General features: G+C 38.7%; 1 protein-coding gene across 4 annotated transcripts in view; it reads left to right on the forward strand.

Annotated features, from left to right (window-relative positions):
* The window catches only part of ST18 (ST18 C2H2C-type zinc finger transcription factor), a 277,907-nt gene extending 265,510 nt beyond the window's left edge, over positions 1 to 12,397 (forward strand). For 3 of the 4 annotated variants that reach the window (XM_075826255.1, XM_075826253.1, XM_075826254.1), the window contains 3 exons: positions 446 to 549; positions 5,798 to 5,941; positions 10,732 to 12,397. In XM_075826255.1, coding sequence (XP_075682370.1) covers positions 446 to 549; positions 5,798 to 5,941; positions 10,732 to 10,872 — 389 coding nt within the window. In that variant the 3' untranslated portion in view covers positions 10,873 to 12,397. The remainder of the gene's footprint in view (positions 1 to 445; positions 550 to 5,797; positions 5,942 to 10,731) is intronic. The other variant, XM_075826256.1, reaches the window with a different exon arrangement.
* Positions 12,398 to 13,064: the final 667 nt, after the last annotated feature.

Genomic DNA, 13,064 nt, shown 5'->3' on the forward strand with positions numbered 1-13,064 from the left:
GTGTTTAAGCAACTTTCAAAAACACTTTTATATATATATTTTTACTTTTTAAGATGCAGCGTCTTTGTATCCTGTATACATAGAAGCTGTGTCGTTCTAACTCAGCTGATTCCGTCAGCAACTCGTCCCTCAAAAAACAAGCTCCCACATACAACTATATTGATGGACAAATAAAAAAGTTATGGCTTTTGGCAGGTGGAGTGGAGAAAGCAAAAAAATAAAAAATGGCTGCGGAGGAAAGGAGTTAAACTCATGTCTTGTCTGGTTTGCTGCATAAGCTAATGACTCGACACTAAACATGACTGACTCCCTTCACGTCATAGTGGATAGCTCTTCATACCTCACACACATCACCCTTTCATAGCATTAAAATAGAAGATTTGAAGACTGGAATTGTCCTGATAATAACTGTTCATAAAATATAAATATGTTAATGTCCCATCAGGAATAGAGAACGGGGATGATATCAGGAATTTAGATGAAGAGATCAAAGAATTGAATGAATCAAATTTGAAGATAGAAGCTGACATGATGAAACTTCAAACCCAGGTTAGAATACACTTTTAGTAATTCTGTGTAAATAAAGCAGTCGGAAGCTTGCAGTTTAATCAGAAATGATTCATGAATTCATTTCTATTGTTCAAATATTTACTTTTTAATAATGTCCCAAAGATTTACTAGTGATATACGGTATATTGACTGATCCATTATCTGTTTGTAAATAAAAGCATAACATCAAACTTAATATAACATTAAAATTATTTCCAGCCCCCCACTCCTTCCACAGTGATACATTTTTCTTTGTAATGACAGTTGCACACGACCGATGTGCCACTCGGGCCGTTTTTAACCGCATCCGAGTGGCACCCAATAGTCTTCACGTACCCATTCACTTTAGCGGGTGAATCGGGTCCGTGAAAAGTGACCCGATACTCCAATCTGTGGAAAGATAGGACATGTCCCATCTTTCCACGGATCACTGAAGGGACGTGGCCGACACATACTGTCGTATGGATGAGGCATAAGATGGGTGTCATAATTGTTCATAGTCAATCATACTGGAGGGCAAACCCAGTGACTCAATGGAGTGGAATTTTAACAATAGATTAGTAAGTGACTAACAGTAAGTATATGGAGGCAGATTTATTAAGCATTCTATGCCAGAATTGTGGCGCAGAAAATTTGCAATTCTCAAAAACTGTTTTGACCCGACAAAGTTATAATTTACACCAGAAACAGCTCATAGCTGTCGTAGATTTCTTTTTCAGGCGCACCTTACTCCATCGATCCTTATATCAAGATTAGCGTATGAAACCCCAGTCTTAATAAATCTGCCCCAAAGTGTATGAAGTGCACAATTACGAAATATTTATGAAACAAACATTTCCATCCAAATGCAATGCTAGATATTAAAGGAAGACAAACAATGAAGAATGATGGGATGAATAATGGTAGAACAACATCAGTAACGTTCTGTTCACATCACATTCGAGCTTCGAGTTCTACATCTAATGAGTTCATAGACTTCTATTGGCCAATTGTATGCCAAAAAAGAGCTTTTCAATACAAATGGATCCCCTTAAAAAAAACATATTGTGCGGCGTACTTTTTTTTTCACAATGGGAATCAAAGCCAGATGTATGCAACTGTATGGGTATATGGTTGCACAAGCCTGAGGCATATGTTTGGCATCACTCTTTATATGTGCACATCGAATGTGGTGCCTGAACGTAATGTGAACAGAGCCTTATCTCAAGAGAACAGCATCTTCACTTCCATCATTAATTCATCTGTGATGGCAATAGTAGATTGTGATGCATCAAATCAAAGTGATGCATGGGTATGGCCATATAAAGAAATACTACATGGACATAAATGTAGGACTTGTATATCTGGTATGGTTTTCTTAACCTTTTGCTTTTATTATGTTGCTTTGAGGAAATGTGAAAGGAATGTAATAGATTTCCATTAATGCCACAAACTATTGAATGATCTATCTGTTCATTCGGCAAAGTGGACTACCCTTGGAACACAATAAGGGAAAGTTATAAAAACTGGTGCAAAGGAAAATTGGAGTAGTTGTTGATGTTGTCCTTGCTGCTGCTTTCATTACTAAAAATGAAAGGTGGAATCTGATTGGTTGTTATGGGTAACTTCTACAATTTTGTCTTGCACTAGTTTTGATAAATCTCCCCCAATGTGATTAGTTTAATGGTGGTTCTCTAAGGGTCCTTTTATAACGTCCCATTTTGGCCGTATCAACGATCACCGATCAACGCTACAGCTTGTTTGTCGGCGCGCATTTGCACCTTTCACAAGGAGCTATTTTCATCAATATATGGGGACGAGTACTCGTTACTGTGATCGCTTGTTCCCATACATTTATGTCATGACGGCAGAACGTCTACCTGCTCACAGAGGCGACAACGATAATATTTTCTGCTGCAGAAACGATACGATCAACCGATGAATGAGCGTTTGCTCGTTCATCAACTGATCGATGCCCTGTTTACACAGGGCAATGATTGGGACAGTGTGTTCTGCGAACACTTGTTATCCCAATAATTGGCCAGTGTAAAAGGGCCTTAAACATTATCAAATGGATTATCAAATTTTGCAACTAAATACTTAGTAATGCAACCCATAGAATATTGTTTCTACTGGCCAAATAGTACACACTATAGCGATGTTGTGGGGTAGTACGTTATTATTTGTGTCATGATTACATACATTGTCAATATTTGCCCTTCAAGTATTGTTTCCTTTAACTTAATTTATGTAACAAGTTTTGTCTTTATATTATGAATTAGTGACCTGAAATATAGTATCCCTATATCACAGCAACCAGATTCTAAACAGATCAATTAAAATATTTTTTTTTACAACACTATTGAAGCAAATTATTTATTCTCTTATTTTTTTCTCATTGCCGTCCTATAAAAATATCTATCTGCTAACTACATAAAAAAGGGGGAAAAATGGCCCACCCCACTAGTTCCTAAAGCCGTTAAAATAAAACAAAGAATATTACAAGCTAGTAATTGGCCACATGTGTGAATATGCGGTATCAGTGCCTCTATTCAATGTGTGGACACCAAAACCAATGGTCTTCGTCCTTTGTTGCTATGCAGTGGTTAAAATGTATTCAGGCAGCTGCAAAGCAAAAAGTGAGACTGAAAAATTATTATTTAGGCTTCTTTCACATCTGCGCCAGGGTCCCGTTCCAACGTTCCGTTGGAACCGGACCCTGACTGACACAAACGGAAACCAATGGTGACAGATCCGGTGCAAATGGTTTCCGTTTGTCTCAGTTGTGCAAGGGTTCCGTCGTTTTGACGGAATCAATAGCGTAGTTGACCTTGGTTTACGTTTGTGTCAGTCAGGGTCCCGTTCCGACAGAAAGCTCCGACGGAACGGGACCCTGGCGCAGATGTGAATGAAGTCTTAGAGAATCTGAAAGACTCCTTAAAGAGGAGGTTGTGTTAAGTCATTTTGAGCTAATAAAGACAGGTTTACTGTTGAGAACCCTTACCTATTGGCTAGTGCTGGGAGCAGCCACAAAGTGTGTCTCTTGCTCTGAAGGACCCAACAGGTCTGTACATTACATAGACACATTAATTTTAATGGGAAATATGTATTGCTTTATTTTCATTGTGGTGGCAATGCAGAGAAAATGAACACTTGCTTCCAGATTTCCCTACAGATTACAACTGATCGCTAGGGTCTCGGCAGCCGGATAACAAAATGGGATTATCCAAAGGGTACAAACCCCTTTAATGAAAACTTACAACGGAAAACCTGAGTTCCCCTTTAAAAGGTAGTGGCTGTATACTATCGAGATACTTCCTGCAGCTTTTCTTCAAATCACAGTTTTACATCCATTAACCCCTTAGTGACCAGCCTATTTTAGGCCCTAATGAACAAGCTATTTTATTCAATTTTCTATAGTCGCATTCAAAGAGCTATAACTTTTTTATTTTTCCGTCGACATTGCTGTATGAGAACTTGTTTTTTGCAGGATTAGATGTACTTTTTAATGACACCATTTTAGGGTACATATAATTTTTTGATTAACTTTTATTAACTTTTTTTGGGGGGGATTAGAAAAAAAACCTGAAATTCCACCGTTGTTCTATGCATTTTAAATTGACACCGTTCACTGTGTGGTGTAAATAACACATTACCTTTATTCTATGGGTCGGTACGATTACGGCGATACCACATATGTAGAGGTTTTTTATGTTTTACGACTTTTGCACAATAAAAACACTTTTGAACTCAAATAATTTGTTTTTGCATCGTCACTTTCCAAAAGCCGTAATTTTGTTATTTTTCCATCAATGTAGTAATTTGTTGGGCTTATTTTTTGCGGGATGAGACGTAGTTTTGATTGCCACTGTTTTGGGGAACATGGGACTTATTGATTAATTTTTATTATGACCTTTTTTGGGGGGCAATGGAAAAAAATGGCACTTTCGCCATTGTTTTTTACGGTGTTCAACTTGCGGTTTAAATTACATATTAACTTTATTAATTGAGTCCTTACGGTTGTGGTGATACCGTATATGTGTACTTTTATTTAATTCTTACACTTTTACTAAATAAAACCACTTTTCATGGAAAAAAATGGTTTTATTTATTACTTTTACTGTCATTTTTATTAATCATCTTTATTTCACATTAATTGTTTATTTTATTAGTCCCACTAGGGGACTTTACTGTGCGATCTTCAGATCGCTGCTATAATGCATTGGTATACTTCGTATACCAGAGCATTATTGCCTGTCATTGTAAATCTGGCAAGCAATCTATTAGGACGTGCCTCCGGCACGTCCTAATAGGCATATAGCCAGGGCAGACCTGGGGGCCTTTATCAGGCCCCCGGCTGCCATGACACCCCATCGGAGACCCGCAATTTCAGTTTCGGGCCGCCGATGGGTGACAGAGGGAGCTCACTCCCTCTGTAAACCAATTAAATGCCGCGGTCGCTATTGACGGCAGCATTTAACGGGTTAAACGGCCGCGATCTAAGTAAACTTTGATTGTGGGTGTTGGAGCAGGAGTCCGGCTGTCATCAGACAGCAGAGCCCCGGCTCCAGCCTGCACGGGACACCCTTGCAGGACTTAGACTGGGCCGCCGTGAAAAGGCGACGGCCTAGCCTAAGGCCCCTTAGTGACCGCCGTGAAAAGGTGTATTGGTGGTCACTAAGGGGTTAATCTGTACAATCAATCAGTCGATCTGTGTCCAAATAATTTAAACAAAACTGAGCAGGTAAAAAGCTTTGAAAGTGTAAGAGTCCTTTAACATGGGCCAAAAAGACAAGTGCCGATCAACAAGACAGCTCGTTCATCGGCGCTTGTTTGCTCCTTTCACAAGGAGCAATGATTGGTTATGCATGGGGATGAGCGATCGTTACTCCGATCGCTTGTCCCCATACATTTCTATCATGTGTTTACACAGGGAGATGTGCTGCCGGCAATGATAATATTTAGTGCTTCATAAAAGATGTGGTCGGCCGATGAATGAGCATTTGCTCCTTCATCGGCTAATCATTGCCCCGTTTACAGGGAATGTTCGGGAACGAGCGTTCATATGAACGCTCATTTGCCTCACCAATGGCCCGTTTAAACGGGCCATAAGGTACATTATCTGACCAACTCTACATATAGTTCTGCATTTAAAATATCTATATAGTATAGTGCTACTTAATATTAATTTAGAATGTATAGAGTGTTCTTTCCTGATTCCGACTATAATCACAAGCTTCCTTATAACCAATAAAATTTTCTGATTTAGATCTCTTCAATGGAGACAAATCTGAAAACAATAGAGGAGGAGAACAAACTGATAGAGCAGAACAATGAAAGTCTTTTGAAAGAGTTGGCAGGTCTAAGCCAAGCCCTTATTTCAAGTCTTGCCGATATCCAGCTTCCACAAATGGTAAGACCACATAAATTACCATGCTTAGGACTTTAGACCTGACACCAAGAAATGCCCCCTGTTTTTAATAGATGAAGAGCCCCCACCAAAAAAAAAAATTTGAAAAAAAGACTATGTAAAAATTTTTTTTTTTAAGGAGTGTCCCTATAATGTATCTTTTCTGATGGCTCCCATCATTCCAAGCATCACTGATGTCCCATTTCCAAATAGAATGAATTCGAGAGATCTTGCTAGTTATCTTGAGATTTTGGGGCTGTGACTAAAGTAGCGCTGATAAATTTGAATGAGAGCATAATGTGCCATGGGGGTTTGTGGAAATGTGATGTCATCAGGGCTAGACATGATGGGAGCCATCAGAGAGGATTCACGCACCAACTCTGGAGTTAAGAGTAGACTATTTGCATAACAGACACACTTTTTTGTTACATTTTTTTAATAGTTATATTTAGAAAATTATTTTTTGTGGGGGCTCACTCTTTATAAATTAAAAACATGCTTCCTCTCTTGGTTATGGGTCCTCTTTAAATTAAAGTGCCATATACCATAATGTGTACTACCTATGCTAAGAGCCTACCAAGCTTTGCCTTCCCTTCCTTTTAACCTCTGCTCTCTGCCAGGACTTTTCACTGAAGCACACTGACATGTGGACATTCCTATCCCTAAAGGACCATTTACACGGGCTAATAATCGAGAACGAGCGTTTTAACGAATGTTTGTTTGGTCGATTATTGACCCGTGTAAACAGGGCAGTGATCAGCTGACAAACGAGCAAATCGTTGGTCAGCTGATCGCGTAGTTTATGCAGGCTATAATATCACTGCTGTCGGCGGCACATCTTTCCGTGTAAACAGTGGATGTACCGCCAACAATGATTCAAACGGATGGGGAGCGAATGATCGTATATAACAATTGTTCGTCCCCATACGGTGTAGCATGACTGACATGGGTTAATAGGATGGCTAGGCATGAGTATATACTTTCTACATGACTGTAAGGCTGGGTTCACACGACCTATTTTCAGGCGTAAACGAGGCGTATTATGCCTCGTTTTACGCCTGAAAATAGGGCTACAATACGTCGGCAAACATCTGCCCATTCATTTGAATGGGTTTGCCGACGTATTGTGCAGACGACCTGTAATTTACGCGTCGTCATTCGACAGCTGTCAAACGACGACGCGTAAATGGACTGCCTCGGCAAAGAAGTGCAGGGCACTTCTTTGCCACGTAATTTGAGCTGTTCTTCATTGAACTCAATGAAGCACAGCTCAAGATTTACGAGCGTCTCAGAGCGTCTCAGACGCCTCGTAAATTACGAGGAGGAGCATTTACGTGTGAAACGAGGCAGCTGTTAACAGTCTGTCTTTTCACACGTAACTGCCTCTCATCGTGTGAACATACCCTAAGAATTGTTGGTGCAACTCAAAAATTATCAGGGACAGTAATGTCACCATAAATCTGGTAGGCCGTTATGAAAAACACATCAATAATTAGCAATATGTGATTATAGCAAAGGTCTAGTTTTTGGTCAAAAAAACTTATGCTCCATTAAATTGGTGTTAGAATTGTAACTATGCTGCTTTTCGAGTCTGCAATCCAATAGGCAAAGCAATGACACAGCTCCCAATAGTCAGTGGTAATGCAGAGTTTGTAGCACTTCAAGGAGTTGTAATGTAGCAAGCTGGAATGAGAAATAGTCATAATTGGGTTGACGCAGGCTAACCCAGGTTGCTGAGTTTAAGGAATCCACTGGTCTTGACCCTGAGCCCCTGCAAGGGGGTACATACTTTGCTGCAAGGGGATTCCCAGGTCACGGCACCCAGGCTAGTCCCCAAACAACAATACATAGAAGTGGAAAATTAGCCGTAGTTACTGGATAGGTTCTAACTGTTAGATAGTCTTGGGGTCTGACTGCCAGTCGAGCATGCGCCCTGCTGCTCCATTCAAATTCTATGGCAGTGACTGAAACTGCCATGTCTATTCCTTGTCAAAAAGTCTTCATTAGAGGGGTGCTTCACCACAACAACCCCTTTTTTCAAATAAAGCTTACCTTACCTGATAAGCTGATAATCATGGGTTTGACTTCTCAAACCCGAAGTTGCGGATGTCTGCTGCAGGGGAGATGTAGTGTTTCAAGGTGCCCGTTTAATTAAATAAGTGACCACGTAATCCATGAACTGGTTGAATCCACTAGTTGGCTGCTCCCTGTTCTGGCTATTGGAGTCAGGTTTCAAAAAGCATCCATATGCCCTAAAAGGATATAAGGAAAGGAGATGACAACCCCTTTAAAACAATGTTAGCGACTTTCAATACATAGGTTAATGTGCGTGCCTATATATTGTACATAATAATATAATGTAATATTTGACTTTTTTATTACATTATTTTTTTTCGAACAATATATACACTGTTGCTGTACTAAAAAAACAACAATGACGATTTTCCTTCTTTTATCTTAAAATTATTACATCTACACTACTGTTCAAAAGTTTAGGGTCACTTAGAAATTTCCTTATTTTTGCACGAAAAGCACAGTTTTTTTCAATGAAGATAACATAAAATTAATCAGAAATACACTCTATACATTGTTAATGTGCTAAATGACTATTCTAGCTGCAAACGTCTGGTTCTTAATGCAATATCTACATAGGTGTATAGAGGCCCATTTCCAGCAACCATCACTCCAGTGTTCTAATGGTACATTGTGTTTGCTAACTGTGTTAGAAGGCTAATGGATGATTAGAAAACACTTGAAAACCCTTGTGCAATTATGTTAGCACCGCTGTAAACAGTTTTGCTGTTTAGAGGAGCTATAAAACTGACCTTCCTTTGAGCTAGTTGAGAATCTGGAGCATTACATTTGTGGGTTCGATTAAACTCTCAAAATGGCTAGAAAAAGAGAGCTTTCATGTGAAACTCGACAGTCTATTCTTGTTCTTAGAAATGAAGGCTATTCCATGCGAGAAATTGCCAAGAAACTGAAGATTTCCTACAACGGTGTGTACTACTCCCTCCAGAGGACAGCACAACCGGGCTCTAGCCAGAGTAGAAAGAGAAGTGGGAGGCCCCGCTGCACAACTGAGCAACAAGACAAGTACATTAGAGTCTCTAGTTTGAGAAATAGACGCCTCACAGGTCCTCAACTGGCAGCTTCATTAAATTGTACCCGCAAAACGCCAGTGTCAATGTCTACAGTGAAGAGGCGACTCCGGGATGCTGGCCTTCAGGGCAGAGTGGCAAAGAAAAAGCCATATCTCAGACTGGCTAATAAAAGGAAAAGATTAATATGGGCAAAAGCACACAGACATTGGACAGAGGAAGATTGGAAAAAAGTGTTATGGACAGACGAATCGAAGTTTGAGGTGTTTGGATCACACATAAGAACATTTGTGAGACGCAGAACAACTGAAAAGATGCTGGAAGAGTGCCTGACGCCATCTGTCAAGCATGGTGGAGGTAATGTGATGGTCTGGGGTTGCTTTGGTGCTGGTAAAGTGGGAGATTTGTACAAGGTAAAAGGGATTTTGAATAAGGAAGGCTAGCCCTCCATTTTGCAACGCCATGCCATACCCTGTGGACAGCGCTTGATTGGAGCCAATTTCATCCTACAACAGGACAATGACCCAAAGCACACCTCCAAATTATGCAAGAACTATTTAGGGAAGAAGCAGGCAGCTGGTATTCTATCTGTAATGGAGTGGCCAGCGCCTTCACCAGATCTCAACCCCATAGAGCTGTTGTGGGTGCAGCTTGACCGTATGGTACGCAAGTTTTTTCCATCAAGCCAATCCAACTTGTGGGAGGGGCTTCTGGAAGCATGGGGGGAAATTTCTCCCGATTACCTCAGCAAATTAACAGCTAGAATGCCAAAGGTCTGCAATGCTGTAATTGCTGCAAATGGAGCATTCTTTGACGAAAGCAAAGTTTGAAGGAGAAAATTATTATTTCAAATAAAAATCATTATTTCTAACCTTGTCAATGTCTTGACTATATTTTCTAGTCATTTTGCAACTCACTTGATAAATATAAGTGTGAGTTTTCATGGAAAACACAAAATTGTCTGGGTGACCCCAAACTTTTGAACAGTAGTGTATGTTCTGGAGAGATTTTAATTTTTAAAATAATTTATAAATTTATAAAAAAATAGATTTTCTTATCATAATATATAAATATCTCTGTGATCAGTGATACAGTCATGATCAGCTCTATGATAATAGTTACATTATTACATTGGAAAATATATATGTTGAATGTTTTGTAGGCAAAGTGTTATAAGATGAGGTGTGCAATGAAAACTACATAAAAGCCTCATGCACATGGCCATATTACAGCTCTATTTTGCACCGAGCCGTAATGGGGAACCCATAGAGGTACATAGGGCCTTACTGTACATGCACATGCCTCAGTTTTCATATGGTGGCATGCTCTATGGAATTTCATATGTACAAAGCTTTTCTCTACTGGAGACTATCTCTCTCATATGGCACTCGACGGAGCAGCATGGTACTCCGTGTGCCACCTTACAGCCAGCCTCCTGCACACGGCTCGGAGGCCATGTGCATAAGGACTAATGGAACCATGAACAACATATTTGCATAGGAAAGATGTTTAAAACGAGGATGCAAACATATGCTTATTTTTGATGAACTTGTGGGTTGCATATAGGTAGCATTATAAATGATGATTTGTAGTGTAATTGATTCTCCGCATGGTCAAATGCTTTGGTATAAAACAAGCAAACTCACTTGTTTCAACTCTACTGAAACCTTTGTTGTTCTTGTCTCTATTTAGGAACCAATCGGTGAACACAACTTTGAATCATATGTAAATACACTTACAGAAATGTACAGCAATATGGAACAGGAATACTCCCCAGAATGCAAAGCCCTCTTGGAAAGCATAAAACAAGCCGTGACCGGAATCCATGTATAGCGTGCAAAAAAATAGCTGCAGGACGTCCAAAATCACACCAAGGAATATACTCTATCTGTATCTTGCTGGATTGTGTATACTAGCACAAAGAATATTGCCGATTGATGTGCTGCAACATTGCACTTTTTACTTCCCCAGCAGTCATAAAACATTACAAAAAATGGAAAAATAAACAAAAATATATAAGACTGTTTGAACTAACAGCAACGCACTTATCAAGTGTATCTCAATGTACTTATTTCCGCTCATTTTTCTCTATTGCACTCTTTATTTTGTATAGTGAATGTATAAAGGTGTTTGCAACTATTTTTTATAAATTGTATTTATTTCAGATTGAAGGAGGTTTTGTTCATACCTTTTAACAATGTTTCTTTTGTTAGGCATTACCATATTTTTACAAATATCTTTTTATAAGTTATTTTAAATAGATTTAATGAAAGGTGATTCTGTAAAATATTAAGATTAAAAAAAATCTTGGAATGAAAAGAAATGTTACTTTGGCGATTAAAAAAAGGGGTTCTAAGTTGTTCTATTTTTGGTACTATTGCCCATTCCCTTTAATTCTGATTTTCGAAGTACTGTTGCTGCAACATAAGATCAGGGATTAAGCAAATTATAAAATAGCCACCCATATCAAGGTATATGTTTTTTTCAAATAAGTGTTTTTATTTTAGGCCGATGCTAGCAATAATTATTAGTAGCATTTAGGATTGTTTATTGCAATGTATATAATTTATGCCATACACTGGATCTCTTGCTAGCACTTGAATAAATCATAATTTATACCTCACGATCTTTAGTATATAGAAAAGTAACACATTAAATTAGAATTCCTAATCATTAGTAATATTTTTTTTTAGATACAGATATGATTTCCACTCTTCTTCCACACATGGCGGCAATCCGAGAAAGTGTAAAAAGAGTCATGATGTTTTTCTACAAGTTCTCTATGGTAGTTTATTTATTTGTGATAATATAGTTGTGTTTCATTGCACCTCCATAGATTGTGATGATAACTGATATGCCAAGTTCAGGAGTGTGTATCATCTTGGTACTAGATGAACAGTTAATAAGTTCATGTGTAAATACTCAATATTCTAGAAACAAGGACAGTTCAAATGCTTTGAGTGTTTTTTGTGTTTTGTTAATTTTCACAAACTATATTTTTGCAAATGATGTTAAAAACCAGCTAAACTGCCTTGTGTATGCACATATATTGTGCATATGTGCCTCATTGTAAATGATTACGTTCATACTGCGTTTTTCTTTATTGTGTAAAAACATAATACATTCTCAATTGGTGCACATGCTTCCCCTGTAATACTTAACTACAGGTAGAATGGTGACTTTCTTTGGTTATTGATAAATGACTAGACTTGGATATATAAAGAATGTGTAGCAAAGCAATTTTCAATTAGTAAATGTGTAATCTGATGCCTCATAATTATTATAATATTGGAGAGGTTGTCTGAGATTAGGAAAAATAGGTCTGATTTTTTTCTGGAAACAGCGCCACTTTTGTCCATGGGCTGTGTCTGGTATTGCAGCTCAGCCCCATTCAAGTGAATAAGGCTGAGCTGCAATGCCATACACAACCCCTGGACAAAAGTGCTGCTGTTCCTGGGTAAAAAAAAAAAAAAGGATCTATTTTGTGCTAATCCGAGACAACCTCTTTAAAGAGGCTCTGTCACCACATTATAAGTGCCCTATCTCCTACATAGTCTGATCGGCGCTGTAATGTAGATAACAACAGTGGTTTTTATTTTTAAAAACTATCATTTTTTAGCAAGTTATGCACAATTTTAGATTTATACTAATTAGTTTCTTAATAGACAAACGGGCATGTTTTTACTTTTTACCAACTGGGCGTTGTAAAGAGAGGTGTATGACGCTGATCAATCAGTGACCAATCAGCGTCATACACTTCTCTCCATTCATTTTTAGCAGTGCTCGCAACACAGCGTGATCTCGCGAGATCACGCTGTGCTGTCACATAATTCCACATTAACTTTACTGAAGAGTCTTGAGAGTGAATAGGCATCACCTCCAGCCAGGACGCGATGTCTATTCACACTCCCGACACTTCGGTAAAGTTTCTGTGAATGACAGCACAGCGTGATCTCACTGTTGTTATCTACATTACATTGCCGATCAGATTATGTAGGAGATAGGGCATTTATAATCTGGTGACA

This window comes from Rhinoderma darwinii, chromosome 5 (genome assembly GCF_050947455.1).
Source record: "Rhinoderma darwinii isolate aRhiDar2 chromosome 5, aRhiDar2.hap1, whole genome shotgun sequence".
In the NCBI taxonomy this organism is placed as follows: domain Eukaryota; kingdom Metazoa; phylum Chordata; class Amphibia; order Anura; family Rhinodermatidae; genus Rhinoderma; species Rhinoderma darwinii.